The 27833-nt window shown below is 42.9% G+C and overlaps 1 protein-coding gene across 1 annotated transcript in view; it reads left to right on the plus strand.

Annotated features, from left to right (window-relative positions):
* The window catches only part of LOC126204174 (uncharacterized), a 123680-nt gene that overhangs the window by 38496 nt on the left and 57351 nt on the right, over positions 1 to 27833 (plus strand). Inside the window, exon 3 of the mRNA XM_049938580.1 lies at positions 17508 to 17718. Coding sequence (XP_049794537.1) covers positions 17508 to 17718 — 211 coding nt within the window. The remainder of the gene's footprint in view (positions 1 to 17507; positions 17719 to 27833) is intronic.

A 27833-nucleotide genomic window follows, 5' to 3' on the forward strand; every position in this document is an offset into this window, starting at 1 on the left:
CTACATACGAGCTTACGTAGGTCTGTGCGGCCACCACGACATTGTACCATCTCTCTCACTGCTTTGCTCAAAAACATCATCCGCAGATGCTAGAGGGCTGAGAATGAGTTCCGTATTTTCGCCAGATCGAAATTGTCTCCTGTCACTTAACACACCGAACTAGGACTCAATTGTGAAGAGCGTGATCCTTTAACACATGAATAGGCGGAGCGCCGTCTGTAGCTCCACAAGGTTAACTGTGGACTACCCGATTCCATACGAGGCAAGTAATTATTGCTGTAATCAGGCTGTAAATAAAGTCAACAGATGGTTTGGGGTGAAGTCACATGATTTGACCGACTAGAAAAATGAGCTCAGTGAGAAAAAGAAACCACTTACGCCGGCTGTTGTGACCGAGCGGTTCTAGGCGCTTCAGTCCGGAACCGCGCTGCTGCTGCGGTCGCAGGTTCGAATCCTGCCTCGGACATGGATGTGTGTGATGTCCTTGGGTTTGTTAGGGTTAAGTAGTTCTAAATCTAGGGGACTGATGACCTCAGATGTTAAGTCCCATTGTGCTTAGAGCCATTTCAACCATTTTTTGAAACCACTTACACTGGGATGGTATTACAAATAAATTAGTGTAAGTTTTGAAATAATTATGGTCTAATTTTCCGTGCAGTAGGAACCAGTACTTAGGGCCAGTTTTCCTCAATATGGCCAGTTGATATACTAATTTTTGTTAGCAAAGTCGGAGCACCGGGGAATTTGAAACTATGGCGACATGAAAGAAAAACTTTGTATGTTCGCAACACACGGGACAACAAATATATTAACGGGAAATACGTGTTCGCATTACCCTGAAACTGTGACTTAACTATTTTTAAACCAAAGTACAAAGGAGCGTTCAAATGAAACAGTACGAAAAGTCGTTACAACCGAACCAGTTGAAATTAGCATATACCTCTTTCGGATAACATAGTGAAACATCTTCGCGAATCCAGTGTCGTTATCGTTCCCTGAAGCATTCAAGGCTGTACCCGCAACAGGCAAGGTGATGCTCACCATCTTTTTCTACGTCCGAGGTCCGACTTTCATGGAATTCCTCGATCACGGAAAAACCATTAACAGTGGCGAGTACTGTAAGACACATCGCAGCCTACGCAAGTCCGTCAAGAGCAAACGACCGGAGATGCTCACGGAGGGGGTGATCCTGTGTCCACACGCCTCTGAGATCACTCGAAGTGTAATGGCCAAGTTGTCAAGTGGGAGCGACGTGAGCATCCACCCTACAGCACGGACATATCGCCTTGCTAGTTCCATGTGTTTAGCCCGCGAAAGGAGCGCGTCAGTTCGGACGACGAACTGAAGGACACGGTAGAGGACTGGTTCCTGTCACAAACACAGGAATTCTGGGAACAGGGGATCCTTCGGCTTCTTAAATAGTGGGATAGTTGTGCTCGTGAATCTGGTATTACTTACGAATAAAGACTTAAAATATACCCATAGTGTTATTTCGTACCTTTTCTTTTGAACGCCCCTCATGCAACTGCGGCCTACCTGAAGAACATTTGTTTTAAATATTAACGGAATGCGCCTCAGGTATCAAGGATTCGCTATAATGCATCACGCGGAAAGGCAGTATCTTTAAGTGGTAATTCTGTAGCTATTGCATTAAATGGCTGCTCCAACGAGCTTAATATACATATTTCGGTAGAAACTGCTGAAGCTACTTATGTAACTCCAAAATGATGTATTGAGAAAGGACGCAGTGAATGTTGTCGTAGCTTTTGATTTATCCTATGGCTGATCTCCCGATAAAAGGCGTCACTAAGACGACTTGCGTCTCAGATTTGCCAGTTACGTAATTCCATACTGTCAGGAACTGTGGTAAGTGACTGTATGCTGCAATGTTCTGTTTCTGTTGTTCACGGAGGCTGTGGAGAATAGAAAACATCTACCGCCAGCCCTGTCGATTAACACCGAGGGGACAATAGAGCTTAAAGTTCTCAATGTCACAACTCTGTCTAAGGTTCCAGCGAGATCTAGAATTTAACCACAGAGTGATAAGAAAGTGTACATCGCCCTCCTGTTCCCCTTGCAGGTCAAAGTCTGGCGCCAAAAATGTATTGCAAAACCAAGATTTCACTCGCTCGGTTACTACCCCAACATCGAACGTGTCTACGCTGGCGTGCCTTAAGGACCTCGACCACACAGGCGGACATAATTTTGTAGCCCGTCTGTTAACAGTATATCCGAATAGAATATTAGTCACGCCGTTAAAAGAACAAACCGGTCATTTTGGAGCGCTGTAAATATGTAACATTGGTACCAGCCAATCATGAGACTCTCTACCACAGACGGGAGTGATGTGTATGTATCTATCGGTTGTATGTAGTCACCACAGTAAGAGGGTCAGCGAGGAGACATTACGGAGTGGTAGAAAGGGGCTTTGTGTTTGGACACGCCCACGACCACACGTTGATTCAAGTTGCCCGATTTATAGATGTATTAACGCAGTCCGTCCAGCGCATCTACAAGGAACGGTGTAGCACTCGCAGCCATACAACACGGCGTAAGAATTGTGGTCACTCCTTATCAGTAACAGTTGGTTTCAAATCAAACAGGAACTGCTGCTGTCAATGAATACAGGTCCATCTGCCTAGTTTTCAAGCGAAAGTAGCGAAGGGGACTGCATGCAATGGACATTACTATTCGGGTAACTCGGAAAAGCCGAGCGTTCATCCAGCCCTGAGATATCCTTTATACAACCAATCCAAAAAATGTGGCTTTTAAAACACATTTGATTCGGTTTTAGTTACAACAGGAAACATTTGAAGAAGAAATGCAGTAAATCCATTAACGTGATCAGATGTGAAATTTCGTAAGCAGACAAGGTGTCGTAGATAACATCAAACTTCAACAAGTGTTTGTTCAAGTTTATTTCCGTTTCTTCACTGCGTTCAAAATTAAAGTCGAATTTTTCTGTTAGTTACGTTTTTGAAATCCAACAGGATTTTCTGAGACGTCCTGAAAGTTTCTTTATACCTATATTCGTAATTCATTGGTTACCCTGATGACATAATTTCAGATTGTTGATTAAAAATGGTAGAATTTATATATTTATATTAATAGTATCAGAAAACTACCTGCGTTATTTAAATATGCATGTCGTTTAGGTACCGAAGTAATCTACCTTAAAATTACGTTGCGTTCTCAAACTCTCTGAATCAGCTGCATGAAAAACGGCAATTTTAGAATTCACTCCCTCTTGGAGAAATTTACGCGGACGCCCATGACCTCTAATTTCTTTTGTAGTCACTGTGCACATCATAGACAGGTTTCAGAAGAAAACATTTCTTCTTTTGTATGGTTCCAACCCAACACAGCGACGAGAATCCACTTTAACTGATTTAGAGCACAATTAAAGAAAATAATTAGCAAGAAACATTTACAAACCTGCAGCTGATAACTCTGAAGCGATTGACATGACGCTGCACAAGTAAAGGCAACTGCAGAAGACTGCGTGAAACGATCTGCGCGTTCTAAAAATTCGCGATGCTTTTATGTAGCAGGCACTTGAAAAAGATAATAGATTGCCTAGGTGAAAATAATGGGGAAGAGGGTGACGAAGGTACCAATATTGTCCCACACAGCTCATCAGAAGGAAGTGGGACTCGTTATGGCAACAGAATCTGTCCGTAATACCTGATTAGGTTGCAATTTAAAGATTTAAGATTTACCGCGAACGACACATCTACGTACAGTACTCGATTATAAGCTTACGTGTTTCAGTGTGTACGTAATACGTATTTAATGACCTGCAAGCATGTCCTATAATCCGCTAATATTTCTCCCGTCTTAATGTTCTGAAACTGAGTGTACCTGCAATAAAATCTGTCAGTGGTGGTGTGATAACTACATGAAGGAACACTTAAGAGTCCCAGCACTTAGGTGAGACGAATTACACTTTATCGATGCAAGCAGTGATAGGCAGTGCCATCACCATGCGCTATATGCACGGGGAAGGTGTAGCAATAGGTGATACTATCTATGGAGTTAATGTTGAAAACTATGCTACAGTTTCAGTCGTCTGTAAATCCTGGCTTTTAAGTACAGCATCTAGAAACAAATGAAGTAAGATTTTATGACTTAAGTGACATCATCTCCGAAATTAATTCGTCATTTGAAATTTCAGAATAAGAATATAAAAGCATGAGCGTCCACCAACGAATATTGCAGGGAGTTTATTGTGGTTGTTTGAGTCCTGCCGTAGCAAGATCAAGAGAGGGAAGATGTGATTTCTAAAAGAAAAATCTGTGTAACGATCTTTCCAGAGTACATTATTCCCTTCTCTCCCCCCCCCCCCCCCGCCCCCTCCACCTTACATTTACTGTCAGAACTTACCGCACATTTGCGTTTTTGAAGTTACCACTGATCCACGCAATACGGTACTGTCACGCATTTCATCTGTAAATCTGTGCGACTTTCTCGTACATGACGTTACAATTACCCCAAAAACCTCATGCCTCCAGAATACTGTTTATTAGACGTTCTGACTATTTTTTATTGCGAGGGAGCGGTAATGTTAACTCCCACTCAGCAGGAACCGTACACTTGCTTCCCTCCGCACAGCTCATCCTGATACAGACTTTTCCGAGTTATCGACCCACGTTAATAGTGCTGTAGAAGTAGGCCAGAGCCAACCAATTATATTTCAGTTCCAATCCCGTGCAGGAACCGAACGGCGAGGGTTGCGTGCTTGGTGCCCTCAAAAATTCTCTTCAGCCTGGTTCCGATGGGAATGTCGCGGATGCCATCACAGACATCCTCATCCAGCGAAATTTTTGAGTCTGGGGTAATCAGGCTGGGGTAAGATAATTGTAGGAGTGCGTTCGCTGTTCTATACTGTATATAAATAAATTTGCAGGTTGACTCAGAAGTATAGCTTGTTTATTTATTTCACGAGTTTAATCTCACGATTACATAATACACACCTACGTTTGCTTACCGCCAGTGGTGTACGACGAATGGTGGCTACCATTACCAGTACTAATTTACCCCTTTCAATTGAATTCTAAAATATCGCGCGGAAAGAATAACTTTGGGCATTCATTCCTACAAATTTATGTATAAATTCTGCAAACCACTGCTGCAAAGTCTGTAGCGGAGTTTACTTCATACCAAAATGATCTATTTTTGTCCTATCGCAGTCGCAAATATTTAACGAGGAAAGAAACACTATCTTCGCGCACCAACCTCTCTTGCCCAAGTTTCGTGAGTCCTATGCAAGGCGTAGGCAGCAGAATTGTAGACATCCTCGAATACCAGTTCTCTAAAATGAGCCAACAGTTCTTCGCTCATCCTTTTTACATTTTAGTATTGAGTATACCAGTCTGTGTAAGTTGCACTTCCGTGATTTCGGTATTTTACTGCCATGCTTAGTTGATTGGAACAGTGCTCTAGAATTGGCAAAGCACCGCCGCCCATGCATTTTCCATTGCAGTTACATTTTCCCATAATCCTTGCATGAAATCTATTTTCCAGCCATCTTCCATACTGCATATTTAACTTGTTCTCTCCATTTAATTTCTACAGTTAGTATTATCCCTAAATACGAGGGCTTGCTGGAAACTAATGTCTCCGAATTTTTATGTGAAAACGCTTAAAGCTCATTAAAACAAACGTTATTAACATTCTGCATCTTCGTTCCTCGTGTCTACATATTTATTTCTCAACGTAGACATCCTGGGAACGAACACATTTCTCCCAACGAGAGACCAGTTTGTTGATACCGTCACTGCGGAATGTTTGACTTCTTTGACGGAGCCACAGTTTCACCGCTGCTTGCACCGCTCAAAGTAAAGTTGTCGAAGATGCCCTTTAACTTTTGAATACAAATGAAAATCGGGTGGGCGAAGTCGGAAATGCATGGAGGATGATAGATAGTGAACCCAAGGCTTTGGATTGTTGGAGATGTCACATCGCTGCTGTGCGGTTTGGCATTGTCATACTAAAGGAGACGTTTGCTGCGGTTAGAAATACCATTACAGCACGCTGTGTCTCACGCACCGACATGGTATTTAAGCGAGTATTGTGGCCAGTGCCATCCTTTGTTTCTATACCTGATTTCCGGCACATTTCCTAGGCATCTTCATGTCCTAGTACGAGGCGTGTTTTTTAAGTACCGTTTTGAAATTAAAAAATGACGTTCCAAGATCTCAATAATTTTATTTTTACATGAAAGTCTGTACCTTAACCTACTTTTCTACATAATTTCCGTCAATATTGAGGCACTTGTCATAACGTTGTACCAGTTTTTGAATACCCTCCTCATAGAAGTCTGCCGCCTGACTCGTTAACCACTGCATCACCACTGTTTTGACTTCGTCATCGTCCTGAAGACGCTGACCGCCCAGGTGTTTCTTCAAGATGAAACATGCGTGGCCTACGTCACACCAGAATCAAAGCAACAGTCCATGGAATGGCGGCATTCAGATTCACCCAGAAAAGTGAAGTTTAAGCAAACAATTTCTGCCCGGAAAATCATGTGCACAGTGTTTTGGGACAGAAAAGGAGTATTGTTTCTGGAATTTCTTCCTCGTAATGAGACAATCAATGCAGCAGCTTACTGTAAGACATTGCACAATCTGCGCCGTTCAGTTCAGAACAAAAGAGGTGGCAAGTTGAGCAAGGGCATTGTTTTGCTGCAAGACAGTGCCTGTCCGCATGTGGCGAATCAAACCAAAGATCTCATCACATCCTTTCGATGGGAAACTCGAGATCATCCTCCGTACAGCCCCGATCTAGTGACTACCATCTGTTCCTGCACTTGAAGAAACACCTGGGCGGTCAGCGTCTTCAAGACGATGACGGAGTCAAAACAGTGATGATGCAGTGGCTAACAAGCCAGGCGGCAGACTTCTATGAGGAGGGTATTCAAAAACTGGTACAACGTTATGACAAGTGCTTCAGCATTGACGGAAATTAAGTAGAAAATTAGATTAAGGTACAGGCTTTCATGTAAAAATAAAATTATTGAGATATCTTAGCACGTCATTTTTTAATTTCAAAACGGTTCTTACTTTAAAAAAAAAACACACCTCGTATCTGAAAGATACCAAGCGGATGCAGCAGACCGTTTCCAATCGGACTTCCGAATTAGGCCAAATAGAACAGAACAGAGACGTTTCTGAATAATATAACTTAATTAAAACAAAAATACAAAAGGATAGAACGGTGGATGACAGTTCTGTATATAAAAGGATTTAGAAGTTAGTTTTATCTGTTGTGTTATGCGCATTTTTGGAAGTGACTAACTTGTTGGGGTCGACATCCTGGCCACTTTTCCCAACGAATAATGTGGCCACCTTTCCTTACCAAATGCAATGTCGGCAATAGTGATCCATAGAAGAAACTATCAAACTTAAATAAATCACAAAGAACTACAACCTATTGTGGCCTAAAAATGTTCAAACTTTGACATTGTAGGAAGTTATAACTCTTCACACACCTGATGTGACAAGAACAATATAAATGACTTATCTTACATCAGACAACTCAAAAGGCGTGGTAGAGTGGTCGGCGCAGTTTTAATCATCACTGTGTCAGGATGGCTTATGGTCAAAGCATCTGCCAAGTGAGCCGGAGACCCGGGTTCGAATTCAGGTCAGACACAAAGTTTCAACAAAAAGGTTTAATTGGCGATATACTGAAGGATACTTCACAAATTACAATTGTGTTTTAATTGACACTTAATCTAACACTTAGCTGTTAAATAGCAGAGTCCGAAAGTCATGTGTACAATTTAAACTGTGATGTGCACTTCCTAAAGAAAGTAAATCAAATGCGCTGATTATCCGACTTCGGGGTAAGAGCACGTTTCCAGTGGTGTTGCGCGTAGTTATTAAAATGAGAACATACGTGGCATTCAATTCTTCTTCTTTATTTAATTTGTGGCACATATACACATAAGATACCTTGCTTCTGAGTATATAATAGTTACTGTTAACACAATATTTGATTTAATAGACAATTCTGGGGTTTGTGAACAAAACACTGTGAAAATGTTCCAATCAGAGGAAATGCTGTTTAACAGATATTACAAATGAAGTGTCCAGAACCTTCATGACAAGAGAAGTATTCATGCCACCACTGCTCGCAAATTAGATATTGAATCCAGTATTCTGTGGTTGGTTTATTATACTTTTCAGCACAGCCTGCACAGTGAAAGTTTGTGGATTTTCCGTCGATGTATTTTAAGTTTTGCTTTGTTTTCTTTTTGTTGGCTTCATCAGAATCAGTTTTCTCTTTTGTTTCTTTGTTTCTTCTTCTCTTAATTGTAGGTTCAGTTGCTCCTTGCAAAGGTCTCTGATACTGTTTCTGACTTCTTCCGTTTCTCCCCTTCTCCCCTTTCCCTTTCTTCCCTCTTCCCCTTTCGATGCTTTAAAACACTGGTATCAGGCGATTCATCTGCCAGCAGACTAGATTTTCCGTTGCCGATATCGGCTCGCAGTACTTCTTTGAAATATGGACCCAACACTTCGTTCGATGTAATTGCTGGTTTGTGGTGTATTTAGAGTCAGAAAATATATTTTTACACAATTCTCCCAGATGTTCTATAGTCATAACCGAACACTGTTCAGCAATGAAAAATGCAAGTGATGCTTCTGCTTTATTGGAAGGTCTAATATTGTCCATTCTTCGTACTGGCAATTTTTTTCTGTACCGATTTTATGTGAAGTCTCATTTTATGCCTTTTAGTTTCAGCGTGTTCTTTTATATCGCCACTTCAGCATGAAATTCAGTTTGGAAGTAGGAACACATTCCTTTAATATTTTCGGAACGGGTGTCAGCTGTCCATTAAATGCAGTTTTATACCCTTCTTTTTTCTCTCCTTGAGTGTAGCACTTTTTCTTCACCGGTAATTCCATTACACCCCATTGTATTAGCTCACCATACAAGACGCAACACAAAGAAACGAATATGTGCAAAAATACACTAGAACCTAGCCTTAGCGAACAATGCCACTCCAAGCTACGCGAACACTTCCGAAATGACACGAGACAGCTAACGATTCCAAGCTACCCGAACAGTTTCGAAGTGGCACGAGACAAATGCCGATTTCAAAGTGCCTTACTGTAGCTTTTTGAAGTATCAGACAGCTGTTCTTTTTGGGTTTGGTTAGCGTTTTCCGGTTGAACTAAGAGTTACGGCGTATGTATTCTCAAGATAAGTTGCATGTGGTAGTTGAAGCAACGTAGTTCAAAAAGTCGCAAGAGAAGTTGCTAAATAAATTTAGTCGCTAAACAACTTCAAAATGTCGCTTTTGATGTCAAAATATCGATTAATCAAGTGAGAAAGTAGCTAAATTGGCAACGCCGCAACCAAACTCAACAACAAAGAGTCGGCTGAAGTTCCCTGCAGAGTAGCCGACTGCTAGATTATTAAAACTGAGATGTAGGCGTTGCACAGTCTTACGCGCTGCACGGACTTAATCCAGTCCATGAATGCCACCACTTTGAGTGTACTTCTGGCACTGCTAACTGATCGCCTCTTCCCTGTTCCACTTATCATTGAAGCGTGAAAAGGATGATTGTCGGTAAGCCTCGGTGTCAGCTCTAATTTCTCGAATTTTTTCGTTGTGGTCATTTCACGAAATGTATGTGGGAGGAAGTAATACGAGGGTTGGAACTTAAATAGTGGCAAGAATTTATTCACATCCGATACAAAAGAGATACATGTTTGCACCTGTTACTGTCCTTCAAAGTAGTCACCAGCGTTGTGTAGAACGCTCTCGAATGTCTGGAACAGTTCTGAAGCGAATGCCACGAAATGGTTCCTTCATCTTCGGAATCAAATCAAAGCCACAAGGACTTAAGTCCGGGGAGTATGGTGGATGGTACAGTACTTCCCAGTCCCATCGACCGAACAGGGTAGCCACAGCTTGGGTGCATGCGCCCGCGTATTGTCGTGCAAAATGATGGATGGGTTGCGCAGAAAGTGTCGCCGCTTCTTTCGCAAAGCTGGTCGAAGATGATGATCCAAAAACGAACAGTAATTCTGTGCATTGACGGTGGCATTCGCTTCAGAACTGTTCCAGAGATTCGACAAGCAGTAGACCGCTCCATTCACCCCACCAACAGAACAGGCTGTGCTAACGGTATACTACGCCTTCCACATCGCTGGCAACGGGTTATACACAACGCTGGTGACTACTTAGGACAGTAAAGGCACAAACGTGTAACTCTTTTGTATCGGTTGTGAATATACACTGCTGGCCATTAAAACTGCTACACCACGAAGATGACATGCCACAGACGCGAAATTTATCCGACAGGAAGATGATGCTGTGATATGCAAATGATTAGCTTTTCAGAGCATTCACACAGGGTTGACGCCGGTGGCGACACCTACAACGTGCTGACGTGACGAAAGTTTCCAAAAGATTTCTCATATACAAACAACAGTTGACCGGCGTTGCCTGGTGAAACGTTGTGATGCCTCGTGTAAGGAGGAGAAATGCGTACCATCACGTTGCCGACTTTGATAAAGGTCGGATTGTAGCCTATCGCGATTGCGGTTTACAGTATCGCGACCTTGCTGCTCGCGTTGGTGGAGATCCAATGACTGTTAGCAGAATATGGAATCGGTGGGTTCAGGAGGGTAATACGGAACGCCGTGCTGGATCCCAACGGCCTCGTATCACTAGCAGTCGAGATGACAGGCATCTTATCCGCATGGCTGTAACGGATCGTGCAGCCACGTCTCGATCCCTGAGTCAACAGATGGGGACGTTTGCAAGACAACAACCATCTGCACGAACAGTTCCATGCAGCAGCATGGACTATCAGCTCAGAGACCATGGCTGCGGTTACCCTTGACGCTGCATCACTGGCAGGAGCGCCTGCGATGGTGTACTCAACGACGAACCTGGGTGCACGAATAGCAAAACGTCATTTTTTCGGATGAATCCAGCTTCTGTTTACAGTTAGATGATGGTCGCATCCGTGTTTGGCGACATCGCGGTGAACGCACATTGGAAACATGTATTCGTCGTCGCCATACTGGCGTATCACCTAGCGTGATGGTACGTGGTGCTATTGGTTACACGTCTCGGTCACCTCTTGTTCGCATTGACGGCACTTTTAACTGTGGACGCTAAATTTCAGAAGTGTTACGACCCGTGGCTCTACCTTTCATTCGATCCCTGTAAAACCCTACATTTCAGCAGGATAATGCACGACCGCATGTTGCAGGTCTTTTACGGGCCTTTCTGGATACAGAAAATGTTCAACTGCTGCCCTGGCCAGCACATTCTCTTGATCTCTCACCAATTGAAAACGTCTGGTCACTGGTGGCCGAGCAACTGGCTCGTCACTATACGCCAGTCACTACTCTTGATGAACTGTGGTATCGTGTTGAAGCCGCATGGGCAGCTGTACCTGTACACGCCATCCAAGCTCTGTTTGACTCAATGCGCAGGCGTATCAAGGCCATTATAACGGCCAGAGGTGGTTGTTCTGGGTACTGATTTCTGAGGATCTACGCACCCAAATTGCATGTAAATGTAATCACATGTCAGTTTTAGTATAATATATTTTCCAATGAATGTCCGCTTATCATCTGCATTTCTTCTTAGTGTAGCAATTTTAATGGTCAGTAGTGTAGTTGCCACTATTTAAGTTCCAACCCTCGGATGCTGACCGACTCTTCCCTGAAAGTGTTACCTCGAAAATTTAATAACAAACGTCTCCTTTACGCACAACCCCTATTTCGTAACGTCTGCCACTGGGCCTCATTGAACGTCTCTGTTAACGGTCTCGCGCCAACTAAAAGATCCCGTTACAAAACGTGCCGCTCTTCGTTGGATCTTGTCTCTCTCTCTCTCTCTCTCTCTCTCTCTCTCTCTCTCTCTCTCTCCCTCCCTCCCTCAACCTTCTCCCTCCCCCCTCCATCCCCCCGCCCGTGTCAGTCCTATCTGGTAAAGCTCTCAGACTGAAGCCCAGTACTCAAAAATCGCTCGAACAAGCGCCGTGTAAGCCACGTCCTTTGTGAACGAGGTTGTGTCTATGGCTTTTTCCACCATCTGTTTTTCGTACTATTCGTTTTATGTGGTCATTCAACTTAGGGTCACTCCGAATAGTTGCTCCCAGATATTATACGGTAGATACTGTTTCCAGCAAGTCTCCATCAGTAATTCTTTTTTATTTTTTCTTAAGTATGCGCAATATGTTGCATTTATTCACGCCCAGAGTCAATTGCACAGGGACTGCAGCACTCATCAGTCCTCTGCATGTCATTCTGAAAATCGATACTGCCTTCTGGTGTTGCCACTTTGTTATCACCTGCCAACAGTCTTAAAGATGTTCCAATGTTTTCAGCTAGATAATCTGTTACGCTGTAAAAAAAGTGGCGGATCTATCTACGTTTTACTTAACTAAGAAAGTACAATTCGAAACCAAGAAAATTTGGAAAGAGGATTGTAGTTCTGCCAGAGACGGCGAAGGACCTGAAAGAGCAGTTGAACAAAAGGTTCAGTGTCTTGAAAAGGGTTTGTTAAATAAATACCAAGAAAAATAAAACAAGGATAATGGAATGGAACGAAATGAAATCAGATGATGCTTAGGGAATTAGATTAGAAAAAGAATCATTAAAAGAAGTAGACGAGTTGTGCTATTTGGGCAGCAAACTGCACGTACGTGACGATGGTTGGAGTAGAGAGGAATGCAGACTTTTAATTGTAAGAAGACCCTTATGAAAAATGTTAGCTCTGAATGTAAATTTGTTAGAAAATATTTTGTGAAGGTGTCTGTCTGGAATACAGCCCTATCGGGAGCGATACGTAGACGTTTGTTTAACGTTTGCTTAGACAAAATAGAAGCTTTTGAAACATACTGTCACAAGAAAATACTGAAGATTATGTGGGTACTTCTGATAACTAACGAGGGGGTACGTAATAGGATTAGGCAGAAAAAAAAATGGCGTAACTTAACTAAAAGAAGAAATAGGTTGATAACAGATATCGTGATCCCAATAAGCAGGTTCGAATGCTTATAGGTTGCAGGAGTTAACACAGAGAGATGAAGGGGCTTGCACAGAATAGACTTGCGTTAAGAACTGCAGCAAATCAGTCTGTAGACCTGAAGAAGGAGAGGAAGAATGCTGCTGCTGCTGCTGCTGCTGCTGCAGAATTTGAAAGACGTAAAATGTGGCTAGTGTATTACACAGTAAAAAGTTTCCTGTGCCATGCACATCACATATTATGAGGCAAAATCTTAAACGCGATTCTGCGTTGCATGCACTTGATAAATGTTTGGTAGGTATAGAGTACCAAATCTCTTTACAGAGGTCACACAATTCGCGCAGATTACGGGCCGGTGGTTTGTAGGCACGTAGCCGGGGCCCGATACAGCGCCATATGTATTCATTCGCTATCAGATGATGCAACTTTAGTAGCCAAGATATCAACGTGAGTTCACCATTATGCTGCTCAAACCACCGTAAGACGATTCTGACCTTGTTACGCGGACAGTTATCCTGCTAGCAGCTGCTACAGCTGTCGTGCAAACCACCAAGCATGAAGTGATGCAGGTGGTCTGCAGTAATGTTCACCTAGTCCTCAGCTTTCATGGTGTCTTCGATTACTGCCTCAGGTCCCTTAGAATTCCAGGTGAATGTTCGCCATAGCATAATGGGTCTTCGTCTCGCTGACAGAGTATCTGGACACGATAATCGACTTGGTGAAATGTGATTCCTCCTACCAGGCATCACGTTTACAGTGATTCGAGGTCCAATCTCGATGACCTCGTGCCCAGTGCATCCTTAATTGACGAACTCATTGGGCCAGCATGAGTACACGTAGGATTCTTCTCCTGCGGAACATCGTGTTCAGCAGTGTGCGGTGAATACTTGTGCCTGCAGCTGCGCTGTACTCTGTCGTGAGATCTGTTACACACCGAAGCCAATCCTGCATTATAATGCAGACAAGCCTCCAACATCCACGGTCTGTGATGCTTGGACGCCCAACATATTCCCGCCGGAAGGTGCGTTTACGCCTGTAGGCCTAGTCGCCGTGCGATTGTACTTGCCCACGCGCAAGTAGAGGCACGCGTGTAGGTTGTATGCCTCTTCCTGAACATGTACGGGCGAGCGATTCCATTCACACCTGTGTTCACAGTGGACGCCTCTACTTCCGCCTGGGGCAAGCTACAGCCGCTCGGCGACTAGCCGCAAGGCGCACGGTAAATATACACCTTAATAGTGGTTTCACTGCATTCAACCGGTTGCTATACATGCTCACGACTGTAGCACACGAACAGCTGACCAGCTTCGCCGTTTCAGAGATGCTCGTTCCCAAGCGCGGGGCCGTAGCAACCTGTCCTTTGTCAAAGTCGCTTACATTAGTGGATTTACCTATTTGCGGGCTTCATATCTGCCCATTCGCGTCTGCTCTGTTTATATACTACTCCTTTCCTTTCCGCGTCAGGTGTCAGCAACTCCACCAGGCGGCCTCGAAAACCGTGGTGGGACCAGTCATAATGTTTCGGCTCATAACTGCATGGCATTGGTTCCCAACCACTGCCCTGGAAGAATTAAAGTATGGTTCACGAATGATCTAAAATTTTAAACTTTTTAATGTTAAACTAATAATCAATCGTAGCGTCGTTTGAGTAATCGAAACTGACAGCACAATCAAAAACAGCTTCGCTCTATAGCAGAAACACTCGTGAATCATCAAGTTGTCGGAGAAGTTTCAGAGGTGAAGGGAGAAAAAAAAAAAAAAAATCTCTGCCGAACAACACGGTTAAAGTTCGAATTGAACTAATGTCAAGTGATATCGAGTATCAACTTGTTCCAAAAATTTAAAAAACTGCCATGTTTCGGTTTGCAGTGTGATGAACAGGCTGGCAATTCTAATTATTGGCAGTTCTTCGTGTTTCTCCGCTTTTCAGATGACAGCAACATAGTCAAGGCAGAATTATTGATTTCGCGTGAAATGGAAACGACATCAAAAGGAACGGACATAATGGAAATAAGTACGGAACATTCTCAGAAACATAACATTATATGGAAAGCTCGTCGGTTTCTGGAGGGATGGCGACCCAGCTATGTTAGGATCAAGCTCGAGTCTAGCGATGTTAGTAAATCTGAAGAATCCTTCGGCATTAACGACGCATTGTATCATACTTCACCCGAGCGTTACCGTCTGAGTCTGTTCCTGAATGCCTAATTCAGTGTAATTGGACATAAATGTGGTAAATGTTATCAAAAGCAGCGCCTTAAATACATGACTTTGTTAATAAGTAAATAAATAGAATTGTGCGCTAAAATGGACTTAGTTGAGTTGTTTCCAGGCTAGAAAAAAAGTGAAAGACTTAGTAGAGTAGTTTTCCGTCGACACCTCAGATGCATTTGGTTTATCTTGTGGGTATTTTCACGTATTCGAGTAAGTTGAACTTGCAGCTGCAAGGTTCCGCCAACGTTCAGAAGGCGTCGGAAATATGTTTATATTTGAAGATAGATTTCGTGTCTTAATTTACATACTTCAATTATGGGTAGTGACATTGAAAGCACTCGTTGGTGGTAAAAAGCATGACACGTTAAGGATAAACATAGAAGGAAAAATGAACAGTGATCTGCAAATGTTGCCTGATGAATTCAACAGTACTTTCCAGAATATAACAAAACAGGAGTTAAAGCTGATTAAAAACTGATTCGCAACCAATTTTAGCACTCATGCTGGGGAAGTTGCAGAAGAAATCTAGCAAGAGCTCAGTGAATTCGAAAAGACAAAAACTACAAGGACGCATTTGAATCTGATTCTTTGGAGCAGTTTTAGGTCTAAAAAAAAGCAGTTCCATACACTAAAATTCGAGAAATCGCCTTCCGACATCTTATGCTTTTCTCCACAACTTATTTATACCAACATGAGTTTTCTGCTTTGCTGGCAATTAAAGGCAAGTGTAGGAATCGACTGAAGGTGAGTGGCGATAAGCGTGTAGCTTTGAGCAACAATATTGACCTCAGGAATACCGAACTTGTGCAGAAGATGCTAGCTCAGATATCTCACTGTTTCAAACTGAATTTTATTTTCTATTACAAATGTTGTGTTTTCTTTTATAGTAGTACTGTTAATGCATGTTGCTTTAAATGAATACATTGAAGTGACAAGAGTCTTGGCATAGCGATATACTCACATACAGATGGTGGTAGTATTGCGTACACAAGGTACAGAAGGAAAGCGCATTGGTGGAGCTGTCATTTCTATTCAGGTGCTTCATGTGAAAAGGTTTTCTACGTGATTATGATCACATAACGATAACTAAGACTTCGAACGCAAAATGGTAGTTGGAGCTAGATGGATGGGACGTTACATTTCGGGAATTCAGTATCCCGAAATCCACAGTGTCAAGAGTGTGCCTAGAAATCTCACCACGGCCAACACAGTGTCCGACGGCGTTCACTTAACGACCAAGAGCAGCTTGCATACAGTTGTTAGTGCTGACAGACAAGCAACACTGCGTGAAATAACCGCAGAAACCAATGTAGGACGTACGGGGAACGTATGCGTTGGGACAGTGCAGCGGAATGTGCCGTAATGGGCTATGGCGGCAGAAGACCGATGCTATTGCCTTTGTTAACAGGACGACATCGCCTACCGTGCCACTGCTGGGGTTTTGATCATATCGGTTGATCCCTAGACGATTGGAATACCGTGGCCTTATCAGATGAGACCCGATTTCAATTGGTAAGAGCTGATAGTAGGGTTCGAGTGTGGCGCAGACCCCACGAAGCCATGGACCCAAGTTGTCAACAAGGGACTGTGCAAGACGATGGTGGCTCCATTATGGTGTCGGCTGGTTTACGTGGAATCGACTTGTCCTCTGGTCCAACTGAACCGATCATTGACTGTAAATGGTTATGTTCGGCTATCTGTATACCATTTGAAGCCATTCATGGGCTTCGTGTTCCCAAACAACGATCGAATTTTGATGGATGACAATGCAACATGTCACCAGGCCACGATTTTTCGCGATTGGTCTGAAGAGCACTATGGATGATTCGAGGGAATGATTTGGCCACCATTACTGCCCGAGATGTGACATAATTGGGAGGTCAGTTCGTGCACGGAATCCTGCACCAGCAACACTTCTGCAGTTGTGGACGTCTTTAGAGACAGCATGATTCACTATTTCTGTAGGGGACTTCCAACGACTTGTTGAGCCCATGCCAAACTGAGTTTCCCCAGTATGCTGGGCAAAAGAAGGTCTGACACAATATTCGGAGGTACCCCATGACTTTTGTTACCTCAGTGTTCATTGAAGGTTTGATCAAAGTTTATTTTTCGTGAACTTTGTACTCCCTGCTAACAACAAAGAACTGAGTGGTCGCTGGTTAAAAAAAGCTTGGGAACTGCTGGTGTATGTAAAGAGAGGTGCGCTCTTTCCCAGTGTTGTGCTCACGTTTGGTGCCCAGTGACTGCCATCAGGGTGTGTATGTGTGTGCGAGACGAAATGCTGTTGTTGCAGGCGGAGCTGGTGCATCTGCGCGCGGAACTGGTGGAGGCGGTGGCGCGGCGCGGCTCGCTGGAGGAGGAGCTGCACGCGCTGCTGCTGCGGCTGCACGCCATCCAGCTCCAGAGGCTACCCGGCGCCGCGCCGCTGGACGCCGACGCAGAGCGCATCCGCCGCCGCCTCGAGGAGGAGCTGCAGAGGTCGCCCTCCCGCCAGCAGCGCTCCAGTCAGTATCACTTGTTTCCTTTTGTAACCTGCCGACTAGTGACTTAAGCAGGTAGTGTTTGACAATCCAAAACACCTGACCACATTGTTAGATAAGCTCACCAGACGAAGTACGTTTCCTGTCAAAAGTGGGACACCCAGCAGGGGAGGAGTAAACGAAATGAAACTGTACAGTTTGAGAGGGTACGGAGTGTTATTTCGGTAATAACAAAGTTGAGTCAGATTTACAAACAACTTGGCAGTCTGAGCCCACTTACCACTATGACATTCCAGTCCGTCTACCTTGAATCTGTCACAGATTTGAGCTGTTTTTTAGGTTAGAGAGTCCAGTGAAAACACAAGAAGGGCTTCAGTCACAAAGAACAAAGAGTGCAGGTCTGACACAGGTATAACGTTGATACATGAGCCATCGGTATAACAGGTGTAAACTGTCGTAGCTATGTTGGAAAAGTACCAGAGCTCCAAGCGCTAATAGAAAGCACTGATGATCAAATCGTTTTAGGCACTGAAAGCTGGCTAAAGCCGGAGATAAGCCCAGCCGAAATTTTTGCGAAGAACCTAACGGTGTTCCGAAAGGAGATGCTTAACACCTTTGGCGGTGGCGAGTTTGTTGCTGTCAGAACTTAACTTGTCACGAAATTGAAGTAGGTAGTTCCTGTGAGTTAGTATGGGCGGAGATCATTGATGGCAACCGGAATAAAATAGTAATTGGATCATTTTACCGATCTCCCAATTCAGATGATAGAGTTACTGAAAGGTTCAAAGAAAACTTCAGTTTGATTTCAAACACGTACTCGACTCGTACGATTATAGTTGGTGGTGACTGTAATTTACCCTCGATATGTTGGAGAAAATACATGTTTAATTCCGCAGGTACGCATAAAACATCATCCGAAATTGTGCTAAACGAATTCTCTGAAAATTATTTCGAGCAGTTAGTTCATGAGCCCACGCGCATAGTAAACGATTGTGAAGACAGACTTGACCTCTTAGCAACAAATAATCCTGAGTTAATAACGGGCCTCAAAACGGATACAGGGATTAGTGAACACGGAGCTGTCGTAGCCAGATTGTAAACCCCAGATCTTCCAGAAATAAACGAAAAATATACCTATTCAAAAAAGCAGATAAAAATTCACTTGACGCCTACCTGGGAGACAATCTCCATTCCATCCAAAGTAATAATACAAGTGTGGACCAGATGTGGCTTGAATTCAAAGAAATAGTATCGGCAGCAATTGAGAGATTTATACCAAATAAATTAACAAACGACGGAGCTGATCCTCCTTGATACACAAAACGGGCCAGAACACTCTTGTAGAAACAACGAAAGAAACATGCCAAATTTAAACATACGTAAAATCCCCAAGATTGGCGATCTTTTACAGAAGATAGAAATTTACTGCGCACGTCAATGCGAGATGCTTACAACAGTTTCTACAACGAAACTTTGTCTCGAAACCTGGCAGAAAATCCAGAGAGATTCTGGTCGTATGTGAAGTATTTTAGCGGCAAGAAACAATCAGTGCCTTCTCTGCGCGATAGCAATTGAGATACTATCGAAGACAGAGATACCAAAGCAGAGTTACTAAAGACAGCCTTCCGAAATGCCTTCACAAAAGAAGACGAAGTAAATATTCCAGAAATCGAATCAAGAACAGCTGCCATCAGTAACGTAGAAGTAAATATCCTCGGAGCAGTGAAGGAGCTTAAATCACTTAACAAAAGCAAGTCTTCTGGTCCAGATTGTATACCAGTTAGGTTACTTTCAGAGTATGCTGATGCATTAGCTCCGTACTTAACAATCATAACCAACCGTTCGCTCGACGAATTTATCCGTACCCAAAGACTGGAAAGTTGCACAGGTCACACCAATATTCAAGAAAGGTTAGGAGTAATCCACTTAATTACAGGCTCATATCAGTATATTGTGTTCGTACATTATGAATTACCTTGAAGAAAACTGTCTACTGACACGCAGTCGCCGGCCAGAGTGGCCGTGCGGTTCTAGGCGCTACAGTCTGGAACCGCGTGACCGCTCCGGTCGCAGGTTCGAATCCTGCCTCGGGCATGGATGTGTGTGGTGTCCTTAGGTTAGTTAGGTTTAAGTAGTTCTAAGTTCTAGGGGACTTATGACCACAGCAGTTGAGTCCCATAGTGCTCAGAGCCATTTGAACCATTTGACACGCAGTCAACATGGGTTTACAAAAGATCGTTCTTGTGAATCACAACTAGCTCTTTATTCACATAAAGTGTTGAGTGCTATTGACAAGGGATTTCAGATCTATTCCGCATTTCTGGATTTCCGGCAGACTTTTGACACTGTACCACACAAGCGGCTTGTAGTGAAATTGCGTGCTTACGGAATATCGTCTCAGTTATGTGACTAGATTTGTGATTTCCTGTCAGAGGGGTCACAGTTCGTAGTAACTGACGGAAAGTCATGGAGTAAAACAGAAGTGATTTCTGACGTTCCCCAAGATACTGTTATAGGCCATGTGCTGTTCCTTATCTATATAAACGATTTGGGAGACAATCTGAGCAGCCGTCCTCGGTTGTTTGCAGATGACGCTGTCTTTATCGACTAATAAAGTCATCAGAAGATAAAAACAAACTGCAAAAAAATTTAGAAAAGGTTTTTGAATTGTGCGAAAATTGGCAGTTGACCCTAAATAACGAAAAGTGTGAGGTCATTCATGTGAGCGCTAAAAGGAATTCGTTAAACTTCGGTTACACGATAAATCAGTCAAATATAAAGGCCGTAAATCCAACTAAATACCTAGAAATTACAATTACAACTTAAATTGGAAGGAACACACAGAAAATGTTTTGGGGAAGACTGCTTTTTATTGGCAGGACACCTAGAAAATGTAACAGATTCACTAAGCAGACTGCCTACACTACAATTGTCTGTCCTATTTTAGAATACTGCTGCGCGGTGTGGGAGTACATCGAAAAAGTTTCATAGAAGGGCAGCACGTTTTGCATTATCGCGAAATATGGGAGAGAGTGTCAATGAAATAGTACAGGATTTGGGCTGGAAATCATTAACAGAAAGGCGTTTGTCGTAGCGACGGAATCTTCTCACGAAATTCCAATCACCAACTTTCTCTTCCGAATGCGAAAATATTTTGCTGACACCGACCTACATAGGGAGAAATGATCACCACGATAAATTAAGGGAAATAAGAGCTCGTACGGAAAGATATAGGTGTTCGTTCTCTCCACGCGCTGTATGAGGTTGTAATAATAGAGAATTGTGAAGGTGGTTCGATGAACCCTCTGCCAGACACTTAAATGTGATTTGCAGAGTATCGATGTAGATGTAGATAAAGCTGTTTTATCCTCTCCTGAGGCATATTATCACACAAATGTTGTAACTAGTCCTTGATATCCTAGATACTTGTCCTGGGATGCAGATGACATCAGATCTGGTCATATACATGTTCCAGTGGGGCAGATCTGGGCACCTTTCTGGCCGCAGGATTACCTCTACATCATGCAAACAATTCGTAGAGAAATGAACCGTGAACATCATTCTGTTGAAAAATGTCACCACGATATTGTCGCCTAAGAGATAACACATCAGGGTGCAGGATGTCTGTGATGTACTGTTGGACCTTCAGAGCTCCATCAGTCACTACTAGGCGTGAGTTGAAGTCATACCCGATGACTCCCCACACCATGACGCCAGGAATAACACCTCTCTGCCTCTGTAAAACATTGGAAGAATAGGACAGCTGCCAAGGTTGCCGCCATACTCACCACCAGTCGTCATAAAGAGTAGTGCAGAATCCTGATCCAACACTGAATGCAAAGTGACACCATTCTTCAGCAGTCCATGAATCCCGTTCATAGCACAACTCCAGATGCAGCCTATTTTGCTGCGGTGTTAATGCCAGCCTACACATCTGACAGTGATTCCGTGGTCTGACTGTGTGGAATGATGCGAACACTTACAAAGAGTTCATAGCTTATTCTTGGATGGCAAGCATAGATGTGAAAGGGTTAGAATGTGCTTAGTTCACAGTAGGGTCGTGCTCCATGGTGGTGGTCACATATTGTCTGCCAGAGCCTTGATGATGAGTATGCCTGCCCTCTTATTTACACACAGTCCAAAATCGCGTCATTTCGCACGACTCGACCAGTCAGCCAAATACAGACACTCACTGAAGCCCCTTTCAAACTCCAGAAGGTGCTGATAATGTTGTCTCACATGAGTACACAGCATCTCCGTGTCTTTCAGTGATCACTCAACATCTGACGCTGTTGCATCTCTTATATGTAGTTTACATACCCACCAATAGTATGCTCATGTACAAAGTTACATTTAGAGCTGATCGTTTCTTCAGGGTGCTTCATGTTTTTAGTCGGGTGGTGTATGAGTCACCACTTTGTAAAAGCACACTGGTTGCTGTTGAGAGCTGTAGATGATGCAGACCTCGTACCAGGTGCTCATGTTATGCTCCACCACTGGTGTAAGTCATGGCAGTCCCGTAGTATGTGCCAAGCGGCTGTATGGAATCAGTGTAATAAAGTGAGGTCAGCATTGAGATTTGGTAGATTGGCGAAAAGAAGCTATCATGTTCTGTCAGGTTTCTCAGCATAATTGGTTAATTGTGGTCCTCTGGTTATTAGGCCGATTTTTTGTTTCCATTTTATGCTCGGTGTTTTGATAACTGACGCTATTATCTTCTCTGGGTGCTAGTGGTTATGTACGTAGTGTCTGGACTCCACCACTCAGAAGAACACATCAGGGTCACTCATTGAAATGTTGTGTGTAAAATGGAAACAACTACTCTGCTGAATAGCTGAAATGTCATGTGGCTAGGGCCTCCCGTCGGGTAGACCGGTCGCCTGGTGCATGACTTTTGAGTTCAGGCCACTTCGGCGACTTGCGTGTCGATGTGGATGAGATGATGATGATGATGATGATGATGATGATGATGATGATGATGATAAAGACAGCACAACACCCAGTCCTTGAGCGGAGAAAATTTCAGAAACCGGACCCCTTAGAATGGCATTCTGTTGCACTGGCCATTCTGCTATCAAGGCGGACGTCTGAATAGCTGGCAGACCAACAGTTAAAAAAAAAAAAAAATTTGAATGTGCCCACAAGCACGCCTTGAATAAAGTAAACGGTGTACCAACACAGTGTGTCCACACACAAGGTGTGGTGTACCACAACATATGTGGTCACAGGAAGATCCTAACCAACATAAAACTGACCCAAGTCTCACGCCTTGCCAATGACAATTGAGTTAAAAGTTGACAAGAATCTCTGCTGTTAGTCAGTGCAGGTTCATCTCGACCAGTTTCTGAGAGAACATTTCGACTTGAACTGCATACAGTCGAAATTTGGTATCGATTTTCATGCAAAAGACCACTGCTTGCAGTGGCACATAAATCAGCACATCTTGAAAGGGCAAAACAACACAGAAACTGGACAGTAGATGACTGGAGGCAGTGTTAACTAACATTTCTTGATTTAACCATTTTTCAAATGTTACAAGGCATTGAGGGCACACATGAAACAATCTGTGTTGTATCTAGTGCGCAGTTGAGGCCAGATGTGGTTGTGTGATGTTTCAGGGGGGGGGGGGGTTTGTATCTTGGCTTGGACCCACTCACGCTGATTACTGTGAATATGAAGCAGGCTGTTTATTTCAACATTCTTACTTCTACGTCTTCATGACAAGATGAGAAAGACTGTGCTGACAGAGGTGCATGCATACATTCTTGGTTTCATGAACACTCGGGCATCCTTTCACACTTCAACTGGCACACTCAATCACCCAATATTAGTTCCAGACATTTACTGTAATATTACTGGGACCATGGATGCATTGTAGTAATCATCATCCCCACAGTTTGGTAGCAGTGGCTTCAGCTGGATGTGGCATACCTGAAGAAAGAATGCCATTATCATGACTAGAGGTAGTGTTAAGAGATAATACTCTGATGTCTCCCAGTGTTAATAAATTTTTTGTTTTGAATGCATATAATGCATGAGGGTGAAATATCTATAAATTGTGAATCATTGATTTTCTCTAATTCTCGGTGCTTCCATGGCCTCTCAAAAAGTCTATTTCATGACCACATGCAGAATCCACATACTCCCACCTCGTGAGACACGTTACATGTCTATTTGCTCTTACAATTAACTCAAATGTTTGTTGGCGGGCCTAGGTTAGTCTTGCTCTAGCACACGTACACTGGTGGTGTTACGCTTTAGCTAAGTAGTTTTTATTTCAAAAATCGTGTACAGTCACAGCCTGTGCACAGTTGTGCTCTGATTGTCACACTGTTAATACGTGGTATGAAAATGGCTGAGGCTGCTTTATGTTTCGTAGTGAAACACGCGTGTGGAACATGGTTAAAAAGCGTGGAGAAATAGGTAGTTCTTAATATTTTTCAAAGGTACATACTGCACATGAAATTCCTGTTTGTGTAAATTATTTATTATCAATATTGTATGAAAGACATTTAATAAAAGCTGCTTAAGTTAAGAAAACACAAGTTTAATTTTTTAAGGCAAAAATGAAAAACCAAGTACTCGTCATTGTACCACAGAAACATGAAAAACAATCATTTTCACAGCATTGAGCACACCAAACATATGCTGCATTTTTACATTTTCCACTGTACGATTATAATATGAACCAAACAGAACTGATCAGGAGCCAATTTAAGGGGTTTGACCCGAGAAATAACAAGACTGTTTGTTGCCAGAATACTGGAACTAACGCACGCAGCTTTTTCAAAAGAAGAAAATGCGGCACTTGGTTGGCTTCGTGGTTTTATTGTTATCAACGTAGCAGAAAACAGTTCCAGAACTGCAATGTATTTCTTGGATTTGGATAAGGAAGGAGCTAAGAGATTGACAGACGACTGACTGTAATAAATACCTTCAGTGGCTTCAGTATTCAACAGTAAGGTGAAATCCTTCCAGTATGCTTTTGCATCACACTTGGCTTGCTGAGAAAAATTATCTTGTGTTTAAGTTAGGAATTTTCATTACTCTTGTTTTTAATTAGAATGCTATGTCAGGTAAGAACGAGAGCATTTTATGCTTTCCGTCTGGTCACCTAAGAAGCGTGCGGTAGTGCTGAAGTTTTGCCAAATATTATTTCACTATCTGTAAATTTAAATGACATTCGAAGCTATATTGTTTCTTTGCTGGTTAGTTGGACCGCTGGCTGGCCAGTGCTGTCCTTGTTTAATGCACCGGTAAAGCTGAGCATTATCGCTCAGTTTATGTCCATGTAACACAGCACACAACGATCCTTATGGTCGTACATGGCTGTAAGGAGCTTGGCTTCCGCTCCACGTGAAAAGAAATCCAATGAAATTCAAGCAGACATGTAAGAGTACATGGCTTAATGTATACATCAGGTTTATTCTTATGATGAACAGAGTATAATATTCTGTAGGTATCTAATTACATTCAGAAGGATTTAGAGATGCCACCATTGGATTAGAAAAAATACAGCCTTAACAATAAATACACCACCTCCAGTTGGTTCCTAGCAACTTTAATAATTTCCGCAAAGTGAAACTTCACACCTAAAGTTTGATTAGATTTCATTATGTTCAAGAGTCGGTCACAATTTTATTACGACAGTAAAATTCATATATATGAGAAGTGATGTACACTAAAAATCACAGGTGGTTGGTGTGACATACCTTTTACCAGACGTCCCTGTTAATGAAATAGCTGTACGCCTTAACTGTACGCCTTAACTGCATTCATGGCCAAGGTTTTTCTGCTTGATAGAGACAATGTTATTGCATGTCAAGGTGAGTATGAAAAATAAAATAAATAAACAATAAATATTGAGGAGCTATCTTGTTGAATGACTGAAAAATTGATATCAACACCGAATGTGCATTAGTTTGATTTTGGTTAAAGATACACACATTCACCCAACAGCTACACAGACATGCATTGAGGTGAGGTGACCTGAGGTTCCACACAAGCACTCACAGGCCTGTGGAGCTTTCTTCAAATAATGGGAGTAGTCTTGCTCAAGTTACAGGACACTCACAATTTGTTGCAGATGAACAAAGGGTTCATGTGATCAGAATTTAGGTTGCTGTGTCCTGATGGCAGAAATATCAAGGCTGTGATTTTATCCAATATAAACCTCCCCCACATAAACACTGAAGAGTCAAAGAAACTGGTACACTCGACTAATGTCGTGTAAGACCCCCATGAGCACGCAGAAGTGCCTCAACATGACGTGACATGGACTTGACTAATGTCTGAGTGGTGCTGGAGGGAATTTGTGCCATGAATCCTGCTGGGCTGTCCATGAATCCATCAGAGTACGAGGGGATGGAGATCTCTTCTGAACAGCATGTTGCAAGGCATCCCAGATATGCTCAGTAATGTTAGTGTCTGGGGAGTTTAGTGGCCAGCCAAAGTTTTTAAACTCAGAAGAGTGTTATTGGAGTCACTCTGTTGCAATTATGGATGTGTGGGGTGTCTCATTGTCCTGCTGGATTCGCCCAGTGGATGCAGCTGATCAGACAGGATGTTTACATACGTGTCACTTGTCAGGGGCATTTTCTAGATGTGTCATGGGTCCCACATCACTCCAACATGCCTTACCATTACAGAGCCCCACCAGCTTGAACAGTCCCCTGCTGAAATGCAGGGTCCATGGATTCATGGCATTGTCTCCATACCCATACACGTCCATCTGCTCGATACAATTTGTAACGAGACTCATCCAACCACGCAACATGTTTCCAGTTGTCAATAGTCCAATGTCAGTGTTGACAGGCCCAGGTGAGGTGTAAAGCTTTGTGTCATGCAGTCATCAATGGTACATGAGTGGCCTTTGGCTCTGAAGGCCCATATGGATGATGATTCATTGAATGGTTTGCACTCTGACACTTCTTGATGGCCCAACATTGAAATCTGCAGCAGTTTGCAGAAGGGGTGCACTTGTGTTGTGTGGAACTATTCTCTTGGATCGTAGTTGCTGAGTTAGAGAGCAAACACTCTTGCCACCATTGTGAATGTAACAGTTTGGCATCTCTTATGACTGGGACTTACCAGAACTTAAACTGGCGATCTAACAACTGCTCCAGACAGTTGTCTTACGTAGGCATTGCCTACCGCAGTGTCGTATTCTGCCTGTTTACGTTTCCCTGTATTTGATTATGCATGCCTATACCACTTTCTTTGGTGCTTTGATGTAGATTACCTTCACTACCTGCTGTTAGCAAGTGATAGGTGTCATGTCAAGCAATTTTTTATTTACCCGTACACTGCCATTGGCAGTTCACAACCGGTCAATCTTTATTCTATTGTCATGGCTCTTTACTCATCGTCATTGACTAATATTGAAATGGCCAGTTATTTACTGCACTGTGGCCCATTTATCCTCCATTGAAATTCATGACGGTCAGTGCATGCCCTTTCATTAATATGTTGTAGCCATGGAACAAAAAGTCCAATGCGTGAATGATCATGTAACATGCAAGATAATCTGACAATTATAAAATACTCTCTTAATTCATATCCTGCCCTCAGCTGTCATTCTGATGGCCAGTTGAAGTTCTGGTAAGATCCCAGTCACAATAGATGCCAAACTATTAAATTAACAATGGTGACACAAGTGTTTGTTCTCTAACTCAGCAACTATCTCTAATTTAGTGTGTAGGTATATCTGAGAAATAAATGTTGCCTCATAATCATCCTGCTTTGCAGCTTTTCCATGCCTTTAAGGTTGCTGATGCCATTCAGGATAAAAGCAAAACAAGCTTCCTGATACCCTACAGAAAAAATACATTCTGTGGACTGTAACCATTTTTACGCTATCCGTGTGACCTTATCATCACCTGCTAACTTTTGACCAAGCAGGCATTCTTTCAAAGAGCCAAACAAGTGATGATCTGGTGTTGCTGTGTCTGGTCTGTATTGTGGATATTTCCACATCTCAAACTTCAGATCACATAGGACATCCATAGTTTCCACATCTGTATGAGTGTGTGGCTTGTTGTGGAGCAGCAGTACTCCCTACGGTACCAGGCCCCAACTGTCTTACCAGCAAGTTATTTGCAAGAAACACTGGTCACTGTTTCGCTAATTGTTCTGGAAAC

The sequence above is a fragment of the Schistocerca nitens genome, chromosome 9, assembly GCF_023898315.1.
Source record: "Schistocerca nitens isolate TAMUIC-IGC-003100 chromosome 9, iqSchNite1.1, whole genome shotgun sequence".
In the NCBI taxonomy this organism is placed as follows: Eukaryota; Metazoa; Arthropoda; class Insecta; order Orthoptera; family Acrididae; genus Schistocerca; species Schistocerca nitens.